General features: G+C 36.2%; 3 protein-coding genes across 5 annotated transcripts; 1 reads left to right on the top strand and 2 right to left on the bottom strand.

Annotated features, from left to right (window-relative positions):
• Window positions 1-2,402: 2,402 nt before the first annotated feature.
• Window positions 2,403-7,477, top strand: EMB1187 (Protein kinase superfamily protein). The gene is made up of 11 exons (XM_089145352.1): window positions 2,403-2,860; window positions 2,979-3,070; window positions 3,490-3,596; window positions 3,766-3,871; window positions 4,624-4,746; window positions 4,901-4,992; window positions 5,555-5,639; window positions 6,208-6,313; window positions 6,417-6,483; window positions 6,940-7,032; window positions 7,115-7,477. The coding sequence occupies exons 1-11, from the start codon at window positions 2,727-2,729 to the stop codon at window positions 7,226-7,228; spliced, it is 1,119 nt and encodes a 372-aa protein (XP_089001478.1). The 5' UTR covers window positions 2,403-2,726; the 3' UTR covers window positions 7,229-7,477.
• A 636-nt stretch (window positions 7,478-8,113) lies between these two features.
• LOC149025129 (F-box/kelch-repeat protein At1g55270-like) lies at window positions 8,114-13,704 on the bottom strand. The gene is made up of 2 exons (XM_089145351.1): window positions 12,682-13,704; window positions 8,114-10,434 (listed from the first exon to the last, which is right to left on the bottom strand). The coding sequence occupies exons 1-2, from the start codon at window positions 12,706-12,708 to the stop codon at window positions 9,175-9,177; spliced, it is 1,287 nt and encodes a 428-aa protein (XP_089001477.1). The 5' UTR covers window positions 12,709-13,704; the 3' UTR covers window positions 8,114-9,174.
• Window positions 13,705-17,831: 4,127 nt separating this feature from the next.
• On the bottom strand, window positions 17,832-21,958 carry LOC149025128 (testis- and ovary-specific PAZ domain protein). Of its 3 annotated transcripts, none has more exons than XM_089145348.1 (5): window positions 21,708-21,954; window positions 20,781-21,592; window positions 18,918-18,998; window positions 18,762-18,813; window positions 17,832-18,670 (listed from the first exon to the last, which is right to left on the bottom strand). In XM_089145348.1, the coding sequence occupies exons 2-5, from the start codon at window positions 21,035-21,037 to the stop codon at window positions 18,581-18,583; spliced, it is 480 nt and encodes a 159-aa protein (XP_089001474.1). In that variant the 5' UTR covers window positions 21,038-21,592; window positions 21,708-21,954; the 3' UTR covers window positions 17,832-18,580. The 3 variants fall into 3 exon arrangements, with proteins under 3 accessions (XP_089001474.1, XP_089001473.1, XP_089001475.1); XM_089145347.1 differs by having other exon boundaries at window positions 18,918-19,082; window positions 21,708-21,952; XM_089145349.1 differs by lacking the exon at window positions 17,832-18,670 and having other exon boundaries at window positions 18,762-18,830; window positions 18,918-19,082; window positions 21,708-21,958.
• Window positions 21,959-22,249: the final 291 nt, after the last annotated feature.

Raw genomic sequence — 22,249 nt, 5'->3', positions numbered from 1 at the left:
ATTTACAAAAACGGTTCGGTATTAAATTGATATGGGAAAACAATTTAAACACGGTATTTAGTGCGGTACAATTTTGGTACGAATGAACTTATGCCATTTTTGTGATTAGTTCATTAAGATCCTAATGAAATTGTGATCAACCAATCGATATAATTTGAAATTAACATAGATAAAACAAATAAATATAATTAATAGAGACAAAACAAGTAAATCTAAGAAGAGGAGTGAGTTATGAAACGAAAAATTGAAATAGGGAAAATGTTAAGTGTTTTAATTGTAAAATTACAATTTATATGTCTTAATTTGATACGATACCAATTTAGTATGTACCGACAGAGTATGAGTATCTAAAACCGGAACCATACCGAAGAAATTCAGTTTCGGTATGTACCGTCATCAATTTTGAACAAGATGCGATGCGGTGCGATTTTAGACGGCATGGTTCAAGATGGTTAAACGGTTTGATGCATGCACGCAATTGACACCCTTAAATGTATCACATCCACATGAGTGGTTTGAATCAAGTTGGTAATACAATATGTATATTATTGTATCAAAAAGCATATGATTCTCATGTTATACAATATACATTTTAAGTTACCTTAGATTTGGGGTTTAGTCAAGTTACGCAGAGCCAAAATTCGCTGAAAAGTTCATATTTCACTCTCGAATGGGATTTAAAAGTGTATAACTATTATACTTTAGATTTGCTAATTCTTTAGAGATGTTTCATATGTTCTTATAAAAATAAAAAATATAAAAAAATGAAAAGTCAAACCGATTATTTTATTGCAAAGGATAACTTCTCTTACAACGTTATTAGGGAATGTCTATTATCTTTCCTGGAAGGTGAAAACCATCGATATCCAAATCCAGATATCTTCTTACAAAAAAAAAAAAAAAAAAAAAATCTAGATATCTTCTTTCCGCTCTTAATAATAATAATAGTAATAATTAATTTAAGTGTGTGAGTCTAAATCTTCTAATGGTTTTCGCTTTTAATAAATTTGTTTATTACCAAAAAAAAATCCAAATCTTCTAAAGGGGAATAATTCTACACTATTTATGGGGGTGGGTGGGTGGGTGGGGGGGGGGGGTGGGATTTCACTTATAGGACTATGGCAATTAATAGAGATGATAATTATATATCAATGGTGTGAAGTTATTGAATTCAGAGTTAGATGATGGTTTATAATTGATAGCTTTAAAACTTCACAAGCTTCTTCTAAACATAATTGATAAAGAAAAAAAGAGGACTTTAGTGGATCCCGTTCTAATAGCTTTGAATAAATCAAGTAAATGCATTAAAATACGAAGATTTCTTATTCCACAATAACGAAAACACTTTTTTCACTCTTTTATATAATAGGGGATTTCACTTAGAAAATAAAATGTGCCATACTAATAGTTTCTGGTCCATAACTATGAGTTCCAGTGCACGAGATTTTGTAACACTTACCTACGAGGCCTTATCAATTAGTATTACAGCCAGAACAAAGGAATGCAACTCAGCCCATCTTCTTCTTCTAGTTCTAGCTCACAGCCTATCCTTCGCAATTAGAAAATGAAAAAAAGAGAGACTTTAGTGGATCTTTCAAGCATTCGGTCTCCAGGTTTTAACTGTCTAATATTATTTTCTTAACACTAAAATTTTAAATTAGTCTAAACCAATTTATATAGACATATGAATTGATACATATATTGCTGGAAACCGTAATTTGTAACAATACCGGCCTAGACTAGAGTGTGGATCATTTCTCTCAACCGCATTATAATCACAAATTATGTGGAGTTCATAAATAAAAAATAATAAAACATTAAAAAAAATAGATTCCATCATCCTAACTCTGTAGGCTCCTTATAATTCATGATCAACAGTCCATCCGGGGAGACGATCCAGACTCCCAAGACCAAACCTATTATTAGGAACTATGACCATTTTGAGTTTAAGCAGATGATCCGTGTTTGGTTGCTTGTATGAGATTTTCTTTTTTGGTAAATGTTGCTTGTATTAATGAAACACGTAAAACGTGATTAATTGGTGAACCAAACTTCACAGCTGGCATGGGCAGAGCCACACGGAACCGTGTTATTGGATTATGGTTTAGTCTACACTTGGACCGGTTCAATGAAACGAGTGAGGCAATGAAGGCAGAAACAAATTACACGTGGCCTTACCGACCAGTTCAGCAGATTCTCCAATCACTTTTTTTTTTTTGGTGGCATAATGGCAGAGAGAAGTAACACGACCATGAGGAGATTCCAATCCAACGTTGAATTATAAGTAATGAAGTATATCAGTATCGGTATCGGCCGATACAAGATCATACGAGAGCCCTAAACCTAAAATCATGGCGATAGATGAAGACGAAGGCGATGGGGGTAGAAAATCAGAATTCCTCGTTCTTTCCCCATCTTTGATCATGTGGGCCCCTGTTGACGCCATTGCCGTTACCATTGCCATGAAGTATTCTGTCTCCCCAGAAACATATGATTCTGAATTCTCTGAAGTCTTTTCTTTGCATCTTCCCTTTTATTTCCTTGCACCACTGTTCCCCACGCAGGCTTATTTGGTTCTTGGTGATTTCTTAATTGTATCGCTATTCACCCAGAAGCTCCGGATTCCGAAAACTCTGGATTCGCCAAATATTTCTTCTTAACTTAGTTTAGTTTCAATAGTAGAAAAGCTGTGCGAAAAAAAGGGAAAGATAGATAAAGGAGAAAAGATGGGAGCGGTGAAGATCTGGGACTCTACGGAAGTTGCAGAGGAAGTTAGAGAAAATGGCATTTCAGACGTTCCTTCTTCATCTATCACTGTGGATACCAGCCTCCCTCTTCCTCAAATGAAGCCACATATCATGTTCGTTTGATTTAAAACATTTTCTTTTGAATTTTTATTGAAATTTGTTGCTTCCCCATCCCTGGAAGTTGCGAATGAGCTGACAGATTCTGTTTTATTCCTTTTCCATTTTCGCCAGAGGCTTGTGCAAGGATCTATTCAAGAATTGGTCGCAATTGGATGAATCTCGTTTCTCGGTTGAGACTGTTTCTGGTGGCATAACCAATCTCCGTGAGTCAATCTTATTTCTATAACCATTGAGATATTGATTAGCGTATTAGGGTTACAGTATGCTTTAGCAAGCTATTGTTTCTCTAACCGGTGACTTTAAGAAGTATGTTTAGTTCGCTCAGAAATCATGAGCAACGACTATGTTTAACGCTTCATTTTTTCAGAGTTTTAGATTTTAAATGAGGAATACAACTGAGAAGTAGTTGCATAACGGAGTTTAGTTATAGAATGGATTAATACGACTGATTATTTGAGATTTGAAATTGAATAAAGTCTGTTTGAGTCCATCGTAATAACCCGTAGGTCCAACTTGGGTTTTAACTCTATTTCAATGATAAACTTAAGTTGCTCTCTATCCAATGTCCCTTATTCATCCCTTCCGTAGAATATAATCGAAATTTCTATCTCTGTTCTTGCAGTTCTAAAGGTATCCTTGAGAGAAGATAATGAAAATGAAGTTTCCTTTACTGTTCGACTTTATGGGCCAAACACTGAATATGTTATTGATCGACAACGGGAATTGCAGGTTGGTTCCTCTGTTTCTGTTTATAAGTTCTTAAGTGTTGATTTTCACTCTCAAAAATGAAGTTTCATGTTATTCATGGACTTGGCTTCCTTTAAATGAATTTACTTTTCATGCTCGGTACTGTGGTTGTCCATCTTCACTTAGAATTACTAACTACTCACTTTTTTAGGCCATTAAATACCTATCAGCTGCGGGATTTGGAGCCAGGCTACTTGGAATATTTGGAAATGGCATGGTGCAATCTTTCATTCATGCTCATACTCTTTCTCCATCAGGTATGTATGATAAATAGATAATGGATATTCATTGCATTTGATTACTGCCTTTTAGATGCTGTAATGGATCTATTTATTTTTTTTATTTTTTTTTTGGGGGGGGGGGGTTTCTGATGGGTGTTGGTGTTTCATGTCAGAGATTTAAACGACTTATAACTTCTGAATTATACCTTCGGTTAGGCACTGATGAAATTTATGGAGAACCACAGACGATGTAAAGGTCCACTTTTTACTGTTCAAAAGTTATTCTCAGAGTTGTTTTTTCTTTTTGGGTCTTTGAACTTGTTTATGTACCCCAAAAAGAAAAATTCTGCTCAAAGGCCATAATTTCGCTTTTTTATTTTTACATAATCTTGAAACCATCTTATGGCCAATCTGTGGCTGGGGCTTCTAGCATTCAACATCTCCAGTCTCTCAGGGCTCGTATACAAAATTCTGTGGTTCTACAATGTGATTCTAGATGCTTCTGAGCTACTGCACTTCCTTGATTTACTTAGAACCAAGGCATCCTGGTGAGTGACAAGGGCTGTCCAATGTAGATAGAATGTTTAGTTTTTTGTGAGGCTAAATACATTTGCTCCTTTGAGCTGCCTCCTTGTCTGCCAAATTGAACTGTAAGCTTGCTTTCAGTAGAGTCAAAGAATAAACCTGACAGAAAATGGAGTCTGTTTGAACATAATTGTATGCATTCTCAAATTCTCAACTGGATAATGTTGTCCGTTTTCTCAAACTTTTCTTTTCTTTATTGGTAGACATGAGAAATCGAAAGCTGGCTGCTGAAATTGCAAGGCAACTTCGTAAATTCCATCAAGTTCAAATTCCTGGTTCTCGAGAACCCCAGTTGTGGAAGGACATCTTCAAGTTCCTTGGGAAAGGTATCTTCTTGGTTAATGATGTTTTCTTTGGCTTTGGCAGTATCCATCCAAGATTTTTTTTTGTTGCTTAAGTCCTGTTCTGGACAGGAGGTTGATTTTCAAAATGGAATGTGTTAGTTATTAGAAGTTTATCTGTTGACACTCCTGGTTGCAGCCTCTGGTCTTAAATTTGAGGATAGCAAGAAGCAGAGAATGTATGACACAATTTCATTTGAAGAAGTTCGCAATGCAGTGTTGGAACTCAAGGTACCTTTCAATTAATTGATATACTTTGCTGGAATTCTTTATAATGCATGTCAGAATTCAAGGTATCCTAAGTTCATATTAGTGTTCCATCCAAAGAATTTAATTTCTTTGAGAAAATTAAAGAGAATTAATTTCTCAGAGATAAATGGACCAAGACAATGCAAAGAGTTAAGCAAGTGTGACGATGGCTATGAAAAATTCATCCTTCTATTCAGAGGAGACTAGGAGATAAACAAGATATGAAAAAGCTGACGACTTTGCAGCTTCTTCAAACATTTTGTGTATATAAGGATACACTTTTCATCAGTTAGTTATGTGGGATGATGGTTAATTTCCTTCTCGCATCAGTTGTATAGTTTTCATGATCAAAAGTCCTTTTGGAGTTATCTCCTGGTTATGGATTTGAGCATGGGAACAGCCTGCAGGGGTAATGCTGCATTACATTAGGACCTTACCAGACACCACAATGGTGGAAGTGTCATGCACTGGGTATGCCTATTTTAGATTATTTAGAGCTTTGGTCCTATTTAAGAGAATGAGTTAATGTGGGGTTATTCAACAGGATCTGACGGACCTTCTCAATGCACCTGTGGTATTTGCTCACAATGACTTGCTGTCTGGAAACTTGATGTTCAACGAAGATGAAGGTGGTCATGCTCCCCCTTCTTCACTGCATCTTTTTTTTCTTCCCTGGTTTTGATTGAAAGTTTGGAGCTAGCTTCATATTGTTTTCCATTGCAATTTTAGCTGGCCGGGTAATTTGTTATTTTTTCTTTTTCATTTTTTCCAAATGTGACCATGAAGTATGTAAAGTTATTTGCAGCATGTTTTTATCTTTTTCTTCCTCTCAATCTCCCACTCTTCCTTGTTTTTGTCTTTGTTTACATTAGGTAAGAGTCTTCTCATATATTATCCCTTTGCATGACAATCTAATTTGTATCTTTAGGTTCAAGTTCCATAGATAGAATGTCCTTACGCTTCATCTTTGGGTGGCTTTGTTAGCTCTGCATTATCATTATTTTCCTGGATTTATTTGTGAATTTTTTTTTCTTGGTTTTGTCTCTAAATTATTCCAGTTGCAGAGAAACTTTACTTAATTGATTTTGAGTACGGGTCATACAGCTTTAAAGGCTATGACATTGGAAACCACTTCAATGAATATGCAGGCTTTGAGTGTGACTATAACTTCTATGTGTGCTTTTCTTTATTTTGCAGAGAAACTTTACTTAATCGATTTTGAGTATGGGTCATACAGCTTTAGAGGCTATGACATTGGAAACCACTTCAATGAATATGCAGGCTTTGAATGTGACTATAACTTGTATGTGTGCTTTTCTTTATTTATTTTGTTTCTTTTTTGTCTTCAAGGTTTACTAAAGGGTGAAAAACTAGATTTGATTGTTGGGTCTTTTGTCTTAATGTAGGTACCCTGATAAGGATGCTCAATATCTCTTTTTTAGGCATTATCTGCAACCTGACAAACCAGAAGAGGTAAGCAAGTTGGATAATTAGCAATTTAAACTTTAGACTTGTATTTGAGCATGTGTATTACGGTGATGGTTTTAAAACTTCTTATTGGTTCCTCGTTTTTTTGGCAACCTTTTCTACACAATCAGGTGGTGATTACTTGACTGTGTTGCCTTGCTTCAATGAATAATCTTTAGGCCTTGTAAACTAGTGGCTTTCCTTTTTGAAAGCCTAATCTTGATTGCTTGGGCTAGTATGTTTGCTTAAAAATAAGTGGACTTGGAAAATTGATTTGGGTCATTGAACTTAAAATGTGTTTGTTTTACTCAAAGATTTGAAGATTTGGGACATGCTTGGACCCATCACACCACAACCCTCCGAATAAAGTATTCTCTTTGGTGCCTGCCAATTAGCTTAACCATGATTCTAAGCACACCCACCCTCTGGTTTTCTAATAAACTCTACCTCTTTGACCACCAGGTGTCTGATGAAGATCTCAAAGCATTGTACATTGAGACAAATTCCTACATGTTAGCATCACATTTATATTGGGCTCTATGGGCACTGATCCAGGTAATCTTCAGTATTCCTTCAGCTCTAAGAATTGCTTCAGTGATCCAAATCTTAGTTATATGGTTCTCTATGCTGTGTGTAGGCAAAGGTGTCTCCGATCAATTTTGATTATCTAGACTATTTCTTCAAGCGTTATGCTGAATACAAAAGGCGGAAGGAGGCATGTTTTTCATTGGCACGATCGTACCTTGCATGATCTGGGTCCTGGTGAATTCTCCATGTCCCTGCTACCTCTGCTGACTAGTGACTGTGACCTCTTCCTATTGTGAAGTTGTGTAGAAGATCCTAAAAGATAGATTGTTTGTATGGTATTCTTTTGTAGTTGATTGCCAGGAGAAAATTAGTATGGATTTGTGGATTTTTCATGCGATCTACGTCTTATTATTTATTCTGTAATCCTGAAACATAGAAGTTGAAATATAAATAAGTTTCCAAAATTTAGCAATTACTTGGCCCACTGACAAATGATTATATTCTTCGTCAACTGTAATGCCTAAAGTTCTAGATGGAGCGGTTGCCTGATTGTTCAATGTGTTTGGAAGGTGGGGTTAGTATAACTGCTATTAGCCTGGATCTGACCTGCTGGGTGATTTAACATATTCCTACTTTTTCCCCTGGTGCGGTTTCCTGGTGAGGCTAAACTTGCAAAAAGGTTGAGAAATATTTGAAATTTGGATAGATTACATTCACGTTCCAACTTCCAACCACCCTTCTCCGGGGGGCTAAAACTTTTTTTTCTTTTTCTTTTTACAGGAGTAGTCACTCATGTTTCTTTTGGCAGCTGACTATATCTTTGTTAAGATTGAATCTGATAGCCAACAGCTGATGAAGTTCGTTGGAGGAGAGTTACAGCCATTGCTCAGCATCGCCCCACTAGTTCAGGATATTTATTTTCTCAGAAAATTTTGAAAATTGTATCATTTCATATGTACCTAGGACTGCTAACGCGATAATGGATGTCTTTTCGGTTTCGAGCCTAAAGGTTTGGCATTTTTCCACTCGGTGGTTAGTAGACTTATGTGTTACTCCCAGGTCGCTAGATTCAAAGTCCAGAGTGCTAACCACTACACCATAGAACCATTACATTATACCATATAAGAAACCTTGTCACAACTAAATGAAGTCAGCTACACAGATCTCTGCCTTCAAATTAGAGCTCTATTTGAGGCTATGCCAGATAAAAAACCTAAGCTATGCATATCATTTTTCGTTGCTACTCTTAAGGTTATCTTAGGTCTTCCTCTATTGCACATGACCGTGTCACTCTAAACAACTTTTGCATTGCTTATTATTTATCAGAGCTACTCTAGGTCAGTTCTAAATTCTAATATGATCATTCTTTGTTCTTTCTTATGTTTGAATAAAACGAAATTCATATTTCACTGATTCTTGGCTATAAATTAGACACGAATCAATTTGGTGACTCTGGTCAGTAGCAAATGGGGATTTTCAAAACAAGAAGAGTGATTGATGTTTGGGATATCTTAACATTCGAGAAAAGTCAGATGTTTTCAAAAATTTTGGGCTTTTGAAGAAACAAGGGAAGTTTCCTGATGCTTGCTGTCACTGGCATAAAGAAGCATGTAACTCCCAAGTCCCAATACATGCTGTATGCCCATGTCTTGGGTATTTGGTTTCAAGACCCAAAACCAGAGCAGTTCACCAGCAGCAACTGTTGCAACAGATAATACCTGACCTAATCCTAGCCCAGTTCTACTCAGCATGAATCAGGCCAGATGGCTGTCAACACTGATCTGAGACTCAAGTTTTCAAGTTTTTGGTTGGGTTAGGTATGAAGATTTCGCCTTGAGGTCAAACTGGTCTGGGTTGACTTCTAAGAGTAGAAACTAGAAAGTAAGGACTATAATGATTAACCAAAAGTCAAACGAACAGGTTGAGAATAGATATCCTGGAATTCCCAACCACAACTCAACATTTTTGTGGATCTCTGAACACAAGTGCCATTAATTGTTAGGTTGCTAGGCTCTGTAGGCACTTAACACTTTAACAGGACTCCATGTATTAACATCAAGAGAAAATATACTATAGTACTTTATAATGTAAGACTATTGTAGGTAAAACATGGCTACTGGAGGGATCTCTATTTTTGCACTCTGAGATGGGGCAAAAATCCAGGTGACTTTAAGCTTGGAGAACCTGGCAATGAAGAATGTGGCTTCTCAGGCGACTGCGACCTGCAAGGCTTGACCAGAGGTTTGTGATCATATTCTTAAACTGCCCTTTCCCTGCAATGGTCTCCCAGAGCTGATCTGCATCAGCAGCTTGTAGATTGATGGACTTGGAGAGATCCACCAGAGAAATGCTCATGTTGTTACGGATAATACATAGCTTCCCATTTAGAGGGACAAGTGCTGCAGCCTCCATGGCCCGGGAACTGCCCTGGTGCATTTTGCTGTCAATGTGCTTGTTCCAAGAATCAGTTGCCTCATCATAGACTCTCAGCTTGCACCCATCCTTGCAATCCAAAGCATAGAGCTTCCCATTCAAGAAGGCACTTGGATTCCTCCAGCCTGCAACCATTCCATTATAAATTGGGTACCAAGTGTCAGTCTCAGGATTGTATACTTCACTCAGGACCTGGCGATGAGAACCCAGTCCCTTCAGGAACCAGTTCCCCTCGTAGACAACCCCAATGAACGGTACCATAGCTGTGCTCATATCAGAAATGAAGGACCACCTATTCTTGTTAGGATCATAAACCTCAGCAGATCTCAAGAACCTATGAATTCCCTCACTCTCCCCACCAGCCACATACAAGCAGTTGTTAATAACACACGAACCAAATAAATGCCTTCGGCGTAGCATATCAGGGGCACGGTGCCATTTATTTGTTCGAGCACTATAAAAAATGACTCGTCTCATCGATCCCTTAAGTGGATCCTTTCCTCCAAATAAGTAAAGGTGACAGCCACTGAGGACAGCACACCCAAATCCAAGGGCTTCGGAGTACTCTCCAGGGATGGGAGGGAGGGGCTGCCACATCTGGTATATAGGGTCAAAGGCATGCCATGATATCTTCCCATCTCTGTCTCTCTTTATCACATAGATCCATTCTTCTGCAATCCCAAGGCTCTTGCGAAGGGAGTAAAAGAAATTCCCAGCAAGGAGACGATACCATCTCTTGCAAACTAGCCGTAGCTTTTGGTGTTCAATTCGTGGGACTCGGATCAAGCAAGCAATTGCCAGGTCATCAGGAAGCCCAGGGAGCAGAGGTGATTCATTTCTACTCCTTTCTCCACGGGCTGTCTTGTGCCTGGAAGGATGAATGGTTGGTTTGACATTGGACTGGATGCAAAGCTTTGTCCCTGGAACAAATTTCTTGGCTCCAGCAACAGTTTTGAGGCCTGCATCTACTCTACAGAAACATGCAGTGGTGTCAACCTGAGGATGCCAGTAGTTAGTCTTTGGGCTTCCCTTGGCGACAATTCAATATGATAACTTTCAAAAAGGAAACCATGTCAAGTCAACAAAATATGACTAGTTCTGTATTTGACAAGAGAACTAGAGAAGGCAACTACTGGCTTAAAAAATTTGTAACCAGAAATGACAAATGTAACATTCCACTTTCTGATGATATAGGCATGTATAATAATATGAAAGATAATTGTGGATTCACGGTTGAGTATCATGGAGAGATCAGTAACAAAATACTAGGTCATATTTTAAGCATAATAAGTTTAATCAAAATTTAAAGATATTTAGTGGAGAATCTCAAAGCACCTCAGCATCAAAATATGAGATCTGAAGCATAAAGCACCTGCAAATCATGTACATAAATACATAATACAAGCAAACTCATGAATGTGACTTTAGCACATTGGGTATCTAACCTACATGTCAACTTGGGAGGAAAATTCAACACTAGAGTTGAAACTTGGGCCTCAATGACTAAAAGCCTGCCTGATACTAAACCTTTTATTCAGATATAGGCTTGAGGCCACAAAAACTGTCATGAAGAAGGATAAAACAGATGACAAGAAGAGTTTTTAGGTAAGGCAAGGTTTCCTTGTCATGTTACATCTAGGCTTGAGGCCACAAAAACTTTCATGAAGAAGGATAAAACAGATGATAAGAAGAGTTTTTAGGTAAGGCAAGTTGTCATGTGGATTGTATGATTTATGTCATATCCAGGGATGACATGGTTAGTCTAGAACTTCCAGAAATAGAGCGAACATCAATGGTGCTTTTTGACATCCATGGTTTGATTCTATCCATCCCTCAATCATGTTCATATGTGTTTATGGGCATGTATAACCAGTAAAAGGCTATATGACAAAAATATAAATGAAGCATTATAAATAATATATTTCTGCAGTAAGATAATTTATAGAGAAACAAATGCAGTCTTAGGAACAAAGCTATAGCGTTTATTTGCAACATCATCTGACCAGTGCTTTTTTCAAAAAATGGACTGGCATCGGAATTTTCAGGTCCAGTGGTCGATAGTCCTACAACCAAATATTATGGCAGTAATGAAGTAGTGGTCCAATATATTTTCAATCTTCCTCAAAAGCCCTCATGAAGGAGCTGTGGCCTGTGCGGTTATCAAGATTAAACTTTTAAAGAATGGGTTTTCAAAATTAACTATTTTACTTGTAAATAACATTTTTTGTCATACAGATCAAACTGATGGTGCTGAGTCCATATCACAATCAAAATGTCTCATGGCATTAGATAGCAGGACAAAATAGAGAAAAAGAAAAGGTTGCTGTCACAAACTTTACATTTGGATCCAGGTCAGTTGAGTCTGTCAACTAGTGATTACTGTTTTTCCCTTCTCTTAACTAGCAATGAAAATAAACTAGTAATTTCCTTGGCAAATGCTTGATTAAGCAGCTTTGAAGGTTGGCAGGTTCATTGACAAAATCTGGTTTGGTACATAAACTTGGGATCCTCATGGTTAACTTGAGCAACTCCTCCCTTAAAGCAATATGGATCAAGTAAATGTAATTGGTTCGGGTGACGGTAAAAATCTTTCGAATTAGATTAGTTTCATGTTTGATCTTCTTCTTCTTCTTTTTTTATTGGCCTTGTTTCCTTTTTTTTTTCTAGAAAGTTAAATAGCAGAAAATCAATAAAACTTACATTTGGTAGCAAAATCTGCAAATTTATTGAGCTGAAAACTTGGGGGAACAAACAAAAACAACAATTATATCAGGATATCTTTTCTTTTCTTCATGTTCCAATATCTAGGGTCAAGAATTCTGAATCACGCTCAACCAATTCAGATCAGAACCAGGGTTGGCGGTTCTGTATACTTCAGATATGAAATGAATAAAAGCCAGCTAACAGCTAAAAGCCAATAATGAGCCCAACCAGATCCGATGCCGAATTATCAATGAAGCAAGGATGCCCATCCCTACTTTATTTTCTCTCTGCCAACTCCAAACCTCTATTTTGAAGCAATCAAAAGGAGAGAAGGACAGCATGAATTTCCGTAGAATAAAAATTAATAAGCTGTACAGAAAAGATAAATAATGGAAAGTACAGATGACAATCAAATAGAAGAAGCAGATTACTGAAGGAGCTAAGAAGCCCTAAAACAAAAATGTGCTTGGGTATGGTCCACATAAGCAAGATCTGAAACTAATAAAATATAATTGCAGAAAAGAGGAGGAGAAAACTTACCAATGGCGGTTGAATCCCTCTCTCCATATTGCCTTTTCCAATGGTTCATCAACCTGATACACTGACCATCCCTCCACCTTCACAACCAACCTCGTAAATCAAATATACCTCTTGCAGATGAACTCGGAACTTTTTCGAGCAAAAACAGAGTACGTATCAGAAAGATGGTCTATACAACTCCATCTCCAAGGTCCCCCCACTCACAAACAAGAAACCTAACTCAGACGAAATACGTAGTCAACTTGTCAACGAAACATGTACCCGAAGTCGCCATCAATTCACTCTACTTGACCGGCGAGCGATTAGGATTGCTGAATCTGGCAGGTGAACTAGAAACCCAATAGCACCAACTCTCCCATCTCCTAAACTTCACCTAAAAGATAAAAAAATTCATCTCACAAACACCCAGAAACGAAACCCAGAGTCCGAAGAGATTAACGCTGCAAGCTTTGCACCAAAACCCAGCCATCTTTCAAACCCAACTCCCAAATCAGAAAACCATACACGAAACACCGAAAGGACAAAAGGTTTTTTACTTCAGATATCAAAACGCACACTACCAAATTCTCTGCTCCAGAGGAATCCAGAACAGAGCAGAAATGGTAAACAGGGGAGGGCACTAAAAAGGTGCAGAGATAGAGGTCGACAGAGAGAGGCATTGCATCGCTCCCATAAATTTTCGGTGTGATACAGGGCCCATCACCTCAATGCCGCAACCTAACAAATGCTAGAGTTTTTAACAAGAAACAGGTACCTCACTGGAGGACAAAATTCGAACCTAAACCATTAAAGAGAGGATTCTTACCCATAAAAAAACCCATTAAAGAGAGGAAGAGAGAGAAAGAATTGGTAAAGACGTAAAGTGTAACGCTTTGCTTTACACTTTCCCGCTCGTCATATTGTGGAAGCAGGAACTAAAGCTGCAAATTGATTGGAAAATAGTTGTCGTTCGACTTGGGGAGTTGGAAGGAGAGAGTGAGACAACAGTGCAAGGACAAATCTACAATGACGACTCATACTTATTGAAAATGCGAGAAAAAGAGAAAGAAGAGGTCAAATGATGCTCGTTTGGGTCTTTGAACTTCAATTTTTAATTTTTAATTCAATTCAGAGAGTTCAGACCTTCGGCAGAGATCCAGAGGCCCACAATTCCACCAAACCCGATGCTTTTTTCCCATTGATTTAATTTCTCAAGCCAAAAGGACCCACATGGATTGCCTACTCCACTTGAGGGTTTTTGGGTTTGGGCTATAGCTTTGGGAAGTTGTATATGTGATGTAAAAATTGATTTTTGATGGTCAAAACCAAAACCCAGAATCAATATCATCACCTATTGCTAGTCTGCTAGAAAAGATAAACGTGCTTGGTTATTAAAAATTGAATTTGAAGAGCGATTGGATTCATAAATTAATCATTGATGAATACTGTTTTTGTATCTTATGTCTACTATTTCAGTCCTGGTATCCAAAGAGGTGAAAGAATTACATTTCCTAATCTGTTGGTTCTTCAACCATGATTATCACTTATCAGTCATAAATCATATCCTTGAGAGAAACAAAAGAGTAGAGTTAGAATTAGGAAAGATGCATAGGATTACATTCTCAGAAATAGAGATCCTGAAGCATCTCTTGAAGTATATATCATTGTTATCTCATTAATACCAAAATATTACTCTGTAATAGTAAACAACAACCTTGATAAAAAGTCTGCTGTTCTATTTGTTTCTCTCTCTTTGAACAAACTGAAATGTATATTCCAAACAGAGAACTAAGATACTTAATTTGATCTATATGCCCCCAAGTTTCCTGCGGTGCTCTTTATTTCCTCTTAATGTGATTTGTGAATGAATTTAATCTGAGATTTCTTTAGTCCACATGAGATGGAAAACTTAGTCCACATGTTTTGAGTTTTTCAAATTTAGTTCTCAGAAGAAAAAGGGGGTGGGGAGTTGAGGAAGGTTTTCTTTCAATGATGATGAATGGATCACCCACAAATTAAGGTAAGCTTTTATATCCTTTTGGTTCTCTTGGGTTTTTTCATTCACAATAAAATCACTACTAGTTTTCCATTTTCAATATTTCTATCTCATAATGACACACAGTTGGCCATTACAAATTACAATAACATAACAACACTTTTTCTTTGTGTTTTGATTTTTGAATCATAGAGTTTTGACCCCAGAGACAATAAAGCCATGCAAGACCTCCTTTGCATTAGAGGGTAACCTTTTTCCTTTATAGGTAGACAACAGTGCAATCATTTGTTAAAGTAGAGGACTAATGTCAATTTCAAAATTTTAGTACCAAATGATACAAATAAATATGACAAGGCACTCAAAGTCATCATCTCATTCTCTCACAAGTGAGGGAGAGAGTCCATGTCCACTTAGAGCATAACCTTTGGAATTTAGATCTTCTACCTGTCAGGGTTGAAATATGTGATTCTCTCATACTTTTCTACTACATATAAGAAGTAGACTTATCCTCTAAATGTTAATAAAATGAATAAGAGGAGGGAACCCTAGTAAGTCTTACATGAACCCTACTCCTAATGTATGGTAAAGATGCATGAAAGAAGCACAGACCTAGTAATACTCTAATATTTGCCTTAAGCAATTGCTTTTTATTAGTAAATGTTCTTCTTTCAATTCAAAACTTTAGAAATTAAGGGACAAGAACTCCTCAAAGCAAAGAAAAGAAGCTATAAATTTCATCGACTTTCATAAAGAGAGTACCTGACTTGGACTAACTTCATTGTTTTTGAGAAATTTGGATTGAATTGACAGCAAAACAGGTCAAAATTTCACTCTTTTTACCCTTCCATAGAAAATTTTCATTAGTTATTTATATCAAAGTCCACAATATTACATTCATAAAGGACTTTGGTTACTTTTACTTTTTGTCTTTTGGTCCCACCCTTATCTGCATTGGAGGTGTGCTTTGAGACAATTAATAGATAGGCATGGACTTATAGTCTTTATGGTGATGGTTGTAAAGAAAATAAACATGAAGGAAGGAACTTCATATGGAGATGGTTGAGAAGGAGTTAGCAAACATGAAAGAAGTAACTCCATCTTGCAATGCACAATGTAATTAAGAAAGGCCACCAAAATATATGACTAAGGCAGATTTTGTCACCATTACTAACACACCCCGTTGAAAAAAAGAAAAAAAATAAAGAAAATCTTATACTTAAAAACAAAAATGATAGAAATTTTCTTTCGAATTAAATGTAACTTTAAATAGATCATTTGGATGTGTGTGTGTGTTTTTCTTTCGAGAATTTATGACATAGTAGACAGATGAACAGTGAGAAGATTTCTAGTTGTAAGGGAAATTATTGCAATTCAATGAGTATAAGGTTATGAATAGAAACTTTAGTTGTCCGATTGATCTATCTGTTGACTAAATAAAATTAATGATACATATAAATGACTTTCTTGTAAGTATTCTATAGTCACTATCTTCTTACTTGATTAGTTTATCCATGATTTCAATATTACCTATTTTCGTGATGATACATGTTGGCTTGATCACAAATTTTATTTATCTAGTAGTTTCAATATTAGTTGTCCTCTCCCTTCAATATTTGACTTTCCTTTACGACATTCGTATATAAAATTAACTTCCCTATGCTTGGTAATTTACTTGTTAGACTCAAGGAAAATGATTTAATGTGTTTTTATAAAAGTAATTTAATGTGTTTTTATAAGATACTTGTTAAAGTAGTCTGAATGTAAGGTTTTATTGTTTGTTCAAATAAAAAATATTAGTTTTCAAAAATCAGCATTGAAACTTATTTTAGATCAAAATATGCAAAGTGTTTGGTAACTAATCTATAAAATAGTTTTTTCACTGAAAAATATATTTGGCATTACTTTTCTGCAAAATAATTTTTTAAAAAATATTTAAAACTTGTATTGAAAAATAATATATATAAATCCTCTCCCACTATGAATTGTAGATCATTCATAAAGTCTTCCAAAATTTTAATACCAATCAACACATAAAACACTAAACTTGTAGATTCATTAATCAAGTAAGGCATAATCTGTATCTGTCTGTGTAGAACATATGTCATCTTTGAGGCTTGCTCTTCCATGTTTATCAAACTTCAAGTCATCATAGGGATGATTAATTCAACAAGTGAAAAATAAGAACTGCATATCACAATTAGAATAAAGGATGATATAAACAATTGAGTTATTTGAAAACAAAATCAGACTAGTTAACATAAAGAAGTAACACAAGTTGATAGACATGAATTGATGTAGAATTTCTTCATGCCAAATGGGGGAGGAAATTTGGTTTTGTTTCATTGCAAGGGGAAGTAAAGGGAATGGAAGTGAATTTTTTTTAAACAAAACCTAACTCTTTGACAGAATAGTCCTCCATTAACTCCACCTTACAACACCAAAGTTGGTACCCAAACTCAACTCTATGCTTCCTTTTAATTCCACCTTACAACATCAAAGTTGGTACCCAAAGCTCAACGTCTATGCTTCCTCTGCAAGTCACCCAAAACCCTTTGCATCTGGGCCTTTTAATTCATAATATCCAAAGGACATAGGCATGGTTTCAAATGTGGGTTCCATATGTAATGATTTGGGAAAACAGGAAAGGAAAGCAAAAGAAATAATTTTAAATGTGGTCCAATTTTGTTGTTTTTTCACACTTCAAAATTCACTTATTTAGTGAAACATTGAAAATAGATGGGGTGGTAAAGTTAGAATGATACATTGTCAAACAAGTTTTCTTAATTTAAGAGAAGTTTATCAGTCAATTTTTTCACCCTATTGAACCAAACAAATCATATTTTGGAATTTTAGAATTTTATGAAAATTTTATTTTTTTCAAACTTTTTCCCACCCCTTATTTCCCACCCCACTTCAAATTCAGCAAACAAACGGTGACTAACCTTATTTTTTCAGCTAGAGCCTTAAGAAGGATGAAAATACACAAGGAATAAATCCAATACAAATTAAAATATACAAGGACCAATCCAATACAAAGATCCCATATGCTTCAATTAACACTATCAATTCAAAGCTATTAGATTCTATACTTCCCAACGTTATGCATACTGTAGGAAGTTAATAAACTTAAGTATTCACATGGGGACTTTTGGGGGGGGGGGGGGGGTGTGTGAGAGAGAGAGAGAGAGAGAAAGAAACCTTAACCTTACCTGAACAAGGCAAAATGCAAATGATACAAAAGAATTGCAGTTTCAGAGAAATTTGAAAAGAATTGCTAATTTTTCAACTTAATACAGAATTTTTTGAGGTCTTTAAGATAATTCTAGTCTCTAACCTGTATATAGAAACACCTTTAAAATTTTTCTCTTGAGTGAATCTGTTAGGCATCATATGCAACATCCAAGTGTGATTTATAATAATCCAGACAGCTTTATCAGAGCAAGGGAAAGGTCATAACTGACAATTTGAACCAAGTAGAGAAAGAATACAGCTCACAAGTCTATGATATGAAATTCTTCAAATTCATTTGAAAGACCAAAGGAGAGGATACCACATCTGAAAAGGGTACAGTGCATAAAACAATACACTTAAACCTCAGCATTAATCCAACATAACCACTCCACTGCTAAAATACAGGTTTTTCATTTTTTGGGGAATGTTTACTTCTGCTTAAAGGAGTAATCAGAAACATTTGAAAGCCTATCCAGCAGCAAACTTTGTTGGCACATGTTTGTTTCACACGTCATGATACAAATCTATCACTTGCTCTGTAAATGATTTCATTTCAACACCATCATCACCAGAGAAAGCCAACCACCAAAACTACTAAAAATTCATTAGTTCTGCAACCAATCTGCTTTTTAAGAGAATCCTCCACTGAACCCAATGGCATCACATCACTACAATTACAACATTAAGCCAAGCTCAATCCATACGAAGCACATCTGTTTGAGGCCGTAATCTTCCAATCATCAAGTATGGGGATACAACTATGCAAGCCATAAACAACGAGAACTGCGATAAATATGTAATAAGTGGTTAGAACATAAATGTTTAATGCTATAAAACTATTGAATGAGGAGCCAATAACAGGGGTAAGCTATACCAAAAGAGGAAGAGTCAGAAAACTCCAGATTGGCCACAGAGCAAAGCACAGCCTATAAAAGAAGGCAAACTTTAAGATGAGGTTTCAAAACTGTTGGGTATTAGAGCATCTACTGATAAGAATATAGAGATGGATGGAACAAAAAATTTGACCTACAAGCAGAAGGAGACAATCCCAATTACAGCCACAACTGGTGCAGTTGATGGAGTCAACATTTCCAATTTCTCATCTGGTTTCCTGAAACCCCATCCCAGAAGACTATTATAAAATATGATTCCAATGTTCAAAATACTTCCTGCCAGTCCTAGATAAAATGGCCACCTACAATAGCAACAAAGAAACTTAAGTTTGACCGTAGAAGATGACAATCTGTCTGAAATAATGCAAGGAATTCACTTTTTGTTACATTCATAAAGTGATCTTTAACATGTTTGACATATTGCCATGAAACCAGATTGTCAAATCTTGGATAGAGCTTTATATTAGTTAGCCAATTGAAAGATGAAACTTCACTGCTGATGTAGAAGCATTTGTCAGCAGATATTTCGGTGGTTTGGTTGCCAACTGCACTCCTACAGGTTGTCTTTTCTCCCATTGAGTGAATTTATTTATCATAAGATGACATCATGTAGAACAGTTAAAAAAAAAGAAGGCAATCCTGAATTTTTACAGAAATTAAAATAAGGTTGACATCCAAACTTCAAACCTCTGTAACTTGCTAGCAATAAGAAGTTCAGCTGTTCTAGTACATCTCCTACGTAAAAGTTAAAGGTCAGTTTCCTTTAAAGGTAAACTACTTGAATGAATTATCTGTTTGCAGTTTTGAATGTCTTAAAACCTAGTTGCCAAGGTGGTAGAATCTAAAGATAATTAAATTCCCAGAATATAACTACCAAGATTTTTTGGGAGGAACAACATTGAGTTTATTTTAGTGGCTGGCACCCCTAAATGTCATGATTTTCTGTCACAAATCACTTATATATCAATTTCTTTACTCTCCTCCAATATTCTATTATTCTCCTCCTATATTGTCCTGATAATTAATAATTATTTTTGGGGGTACAGTTATAATTAACAATTTATTGATGCAAAGAAATGAGTGGTTAGCAATTTCTTCTCTTGTTTGCCTTCTTTTTTCCTATTCTTGATTTGTTTTATTTATTATTTTCTTTTCTGATTTTACAAAGTTTCAACACTCATCATCCACTTCAGGTATAAAAGGTACTAACAATTCTGCCATCATCCACTTCAGATCTGGTTATCTTCATAACATCCAGCTCAATGCAGTAACAGATGAGTTAGACTTAAGGTCCCATACAGAGAAGAGCCTTCTGAGGACTGCAACATACACAACAAGAATAATTAACAAGAAGCCTTTTCCCAACTAAATGTGGTCAACTACATGGATTCTTGCCTTTCAATCATTAAATTTGATGGAGGATAGCCCATTGGTAAGCCTTAGAAGCCCCTATATCTTATTGCATCCATAACCTTTTGCAATCCCAGTAAAAGAGAAAACTGGTCAAGTGGTGTTCCCCGATGAAATTAATTGAACTCAAGAGTAGTGCTTTCACTTCAGTATCTTAGTAGAGGGCAGTGTGTCATCAGTTCAGCATTATAGAAGACTAATGTTAGTACACCCTCATCAAGAAGGATTTTAGACCAAATACAGATAAAAGCCAAGGCCATATGGATAGATAAACAAACAGAAACAAACAAGATATGAATAAGGATACAAATTACGCATTAACAACTGAATGTTCCAAATAAAAAATTCTGAATAAACTAACAGTGAATATACGTCTTCCTCCAGAATCTTTATTGCAATCAAAACAAGTTTGAAGGGAAAAAAAAAATAAAAGGGGGGATTCTGGGAGAGGAAGGAAATGTGACATTTTCACAAATGGAATAAAAACAAACAAATATGACTAGATCAAATTAATGAACACAAATCAAACCAACAATGAGGAATTAGAAAGAATAATAACAGAAAAAAGAAAAAGGCAAAGATGTTCTTACCTCCTAATCCTATCATCCCTCCATAAAAGATATATGAGATTAGAATGTCGATCACCAAAGTAGATAATGAATGTAGCAGAGCCAACCCAAAGAATAATCTCCACAACCTCAATCCATGTCCGAGGCTTAGGGTTTTGAGGGGTCGCCTGCTGAAATCTTGAGCAGGCATCGTCCTCAAGGTCATCTCCACTAGAGCCATATCCCTGACTATGTCTCTGTCTCATTAACCCACCTGCAACTGGTGTTCCGCCAGACATTCTTCACAAACAAAATGGAATCGAACTAAACAAAAAACACAATCTTTGTAACCGCTCACCGGCGAGAACTCTTATAGATGGGACTACCTTTGAATTTCAGACTCTCACCACTAAACAGACGACAATGATATCTCTTTCCAATCTTACTCTTATTCGTTACATTAATGATTCGGAACCCTAGTAAAATAATTGCTCATAAAATCCAGCTAAGCTCTCTGAATAAAATGAATAGCTACAACCCAAATTCCAAATTGAGAAAATTCTCCATCGACACATCAGAGGTTTAAGACCAATGAAATCTCTGCAATTCCAGGGTAAAAAAGGAGATTTGATTTTCGTACAAAATCCATATCACATTTTCTGCCCACTGCAGCAAATCTGAGATCCAAACGACTATTTTCTCACCCAACCCATCATCTGCGGCAGCGAAACCTTTGCAACCTCAATGCTTCTGGCCCTCGAAAATCACTTATCGATTTTATTCTTTGTGGGCAAGATCATTTGCTACGCTTCTACCACAAAACAAAACACTTTCAGTTCTCAATTGCATCAAACCTGCAACCAAAGAACAAACGAAATGAAGAATAAGAATACGATCACAGCAAGGGTTGACTCTTCGGTTGTACCGATGAGAATCCGATTTATCTTATACGGAGAGAGGAGAAGGAACCTTTAGACGAATACGAACGCAAAGAGGCAGGAAACTGAAAAGATTTGCAGGAAGTAGGCGGGATTCGTTTCGTGTTCCATTCGAACACATAATAATAATATTGGAATCTTCGATGCTATTTTAGAACATCAGAAGGATATTTGGCTTCTAAATATATTAATGATTATTTCCAATCTTACAGGGTCACTGAATGGGTGACAACGTTTTATCCATTTCAATGAAGATTTGACCAAATTTATCCTAATCCTAATCCTAATCCTAATCTTAATTAGTTAAAACAAAGATGCTAAAGAGATCACCTTTGCAAAGCTTACTTGTCTTGGGAGTTAAGTTCGACAAGTTCTACATATACTTATCCATAGAAATGGATAGAATACGAACTGGGATCCTCTGCTCCCCTCCCCTATTCGTCAGAAAAAAACCCTAGTTAGGATTTTTTTCTTCTTTTTTTTGGTAGAAAAATAGTTCATATGTTGTCATTCAAGACTGTACTTGGCTTAGCAGAACAATTGTTATGTATGGATGGTGATTTCTCATATTCT

The sequence above is a fragment of the Hakea prostrata genome, chromosome 2 (assembly GCF_041222555.1).
Source record: "Hakea prostrata isolate BN-2017 chromosome 2, UWA_Hpros_2, whole genome shotgun sequence".
NCBI classification, from domain to species: Eukaryota; Viridiplantae; Streptophyta; class Magnoliopsida; order Proteales; family Proteaceae; genus Hakea; species Hakea prostrata.
Note: the sequence above shows the minus strand (reverse complement) of the source record. Positions and strands in the feature narration are given on the sequence as shown.

Coding starts and splice junctions, on each gene's coding strand:
- EMB1187 (XM_089145352.1), top strand. CDS start 2,727: ATGGGAGCGGTGAAGATCTGGGACTCTACGGAAGTTGCAGAGGAAGTT. Junction 4,993..5,554: donor ATGCAGTGTTGGAACTCAAG/GTACCTTTCAAT, acceptor GTTATTCAACAG/GATCTGACGGACCTTCTCAA. Junction 6,314..6,416: donor TTTGAATGTGACTATAACTT/GTATGTGTGCTT, acceptor GTCTTAATGTAG/GTACCCTGATAAGGATGCTC.
- LOC149025129 (XM_089145351.1), bottom strand. CDS start 12,708: ATGGAGAGAGGGATTCAACCGCCATTG. Junction 10,435..12,681: donor GAGGGATTCAACCGCCATTG/GTAAGTTTTCTC, acceptor TGGCATCCTCAG/GTTGACACCACTGCATGTTT.
- LOC149025128 (XM_089145347.1), bottom strand. CDS start 21,037: ATGTCTGGCGGAACACCAGTTGCAGGTGGGTTAATGAGACAGAGACAT. Junction 19,083..20,780: donor AGGGATGATAGGATTAGGAG/GTAAGAACATCT, acceptor TTGCTATTGTAG/GTGGCCATTTTATCTAGGAC. Junction 18,671..18,761: donor TTCTGACTCTTCCTCTTTTG/GTATAGCTTACC, acceptor TATTTATCGCAG/TTCTCGTTGTTTATGGCTTG.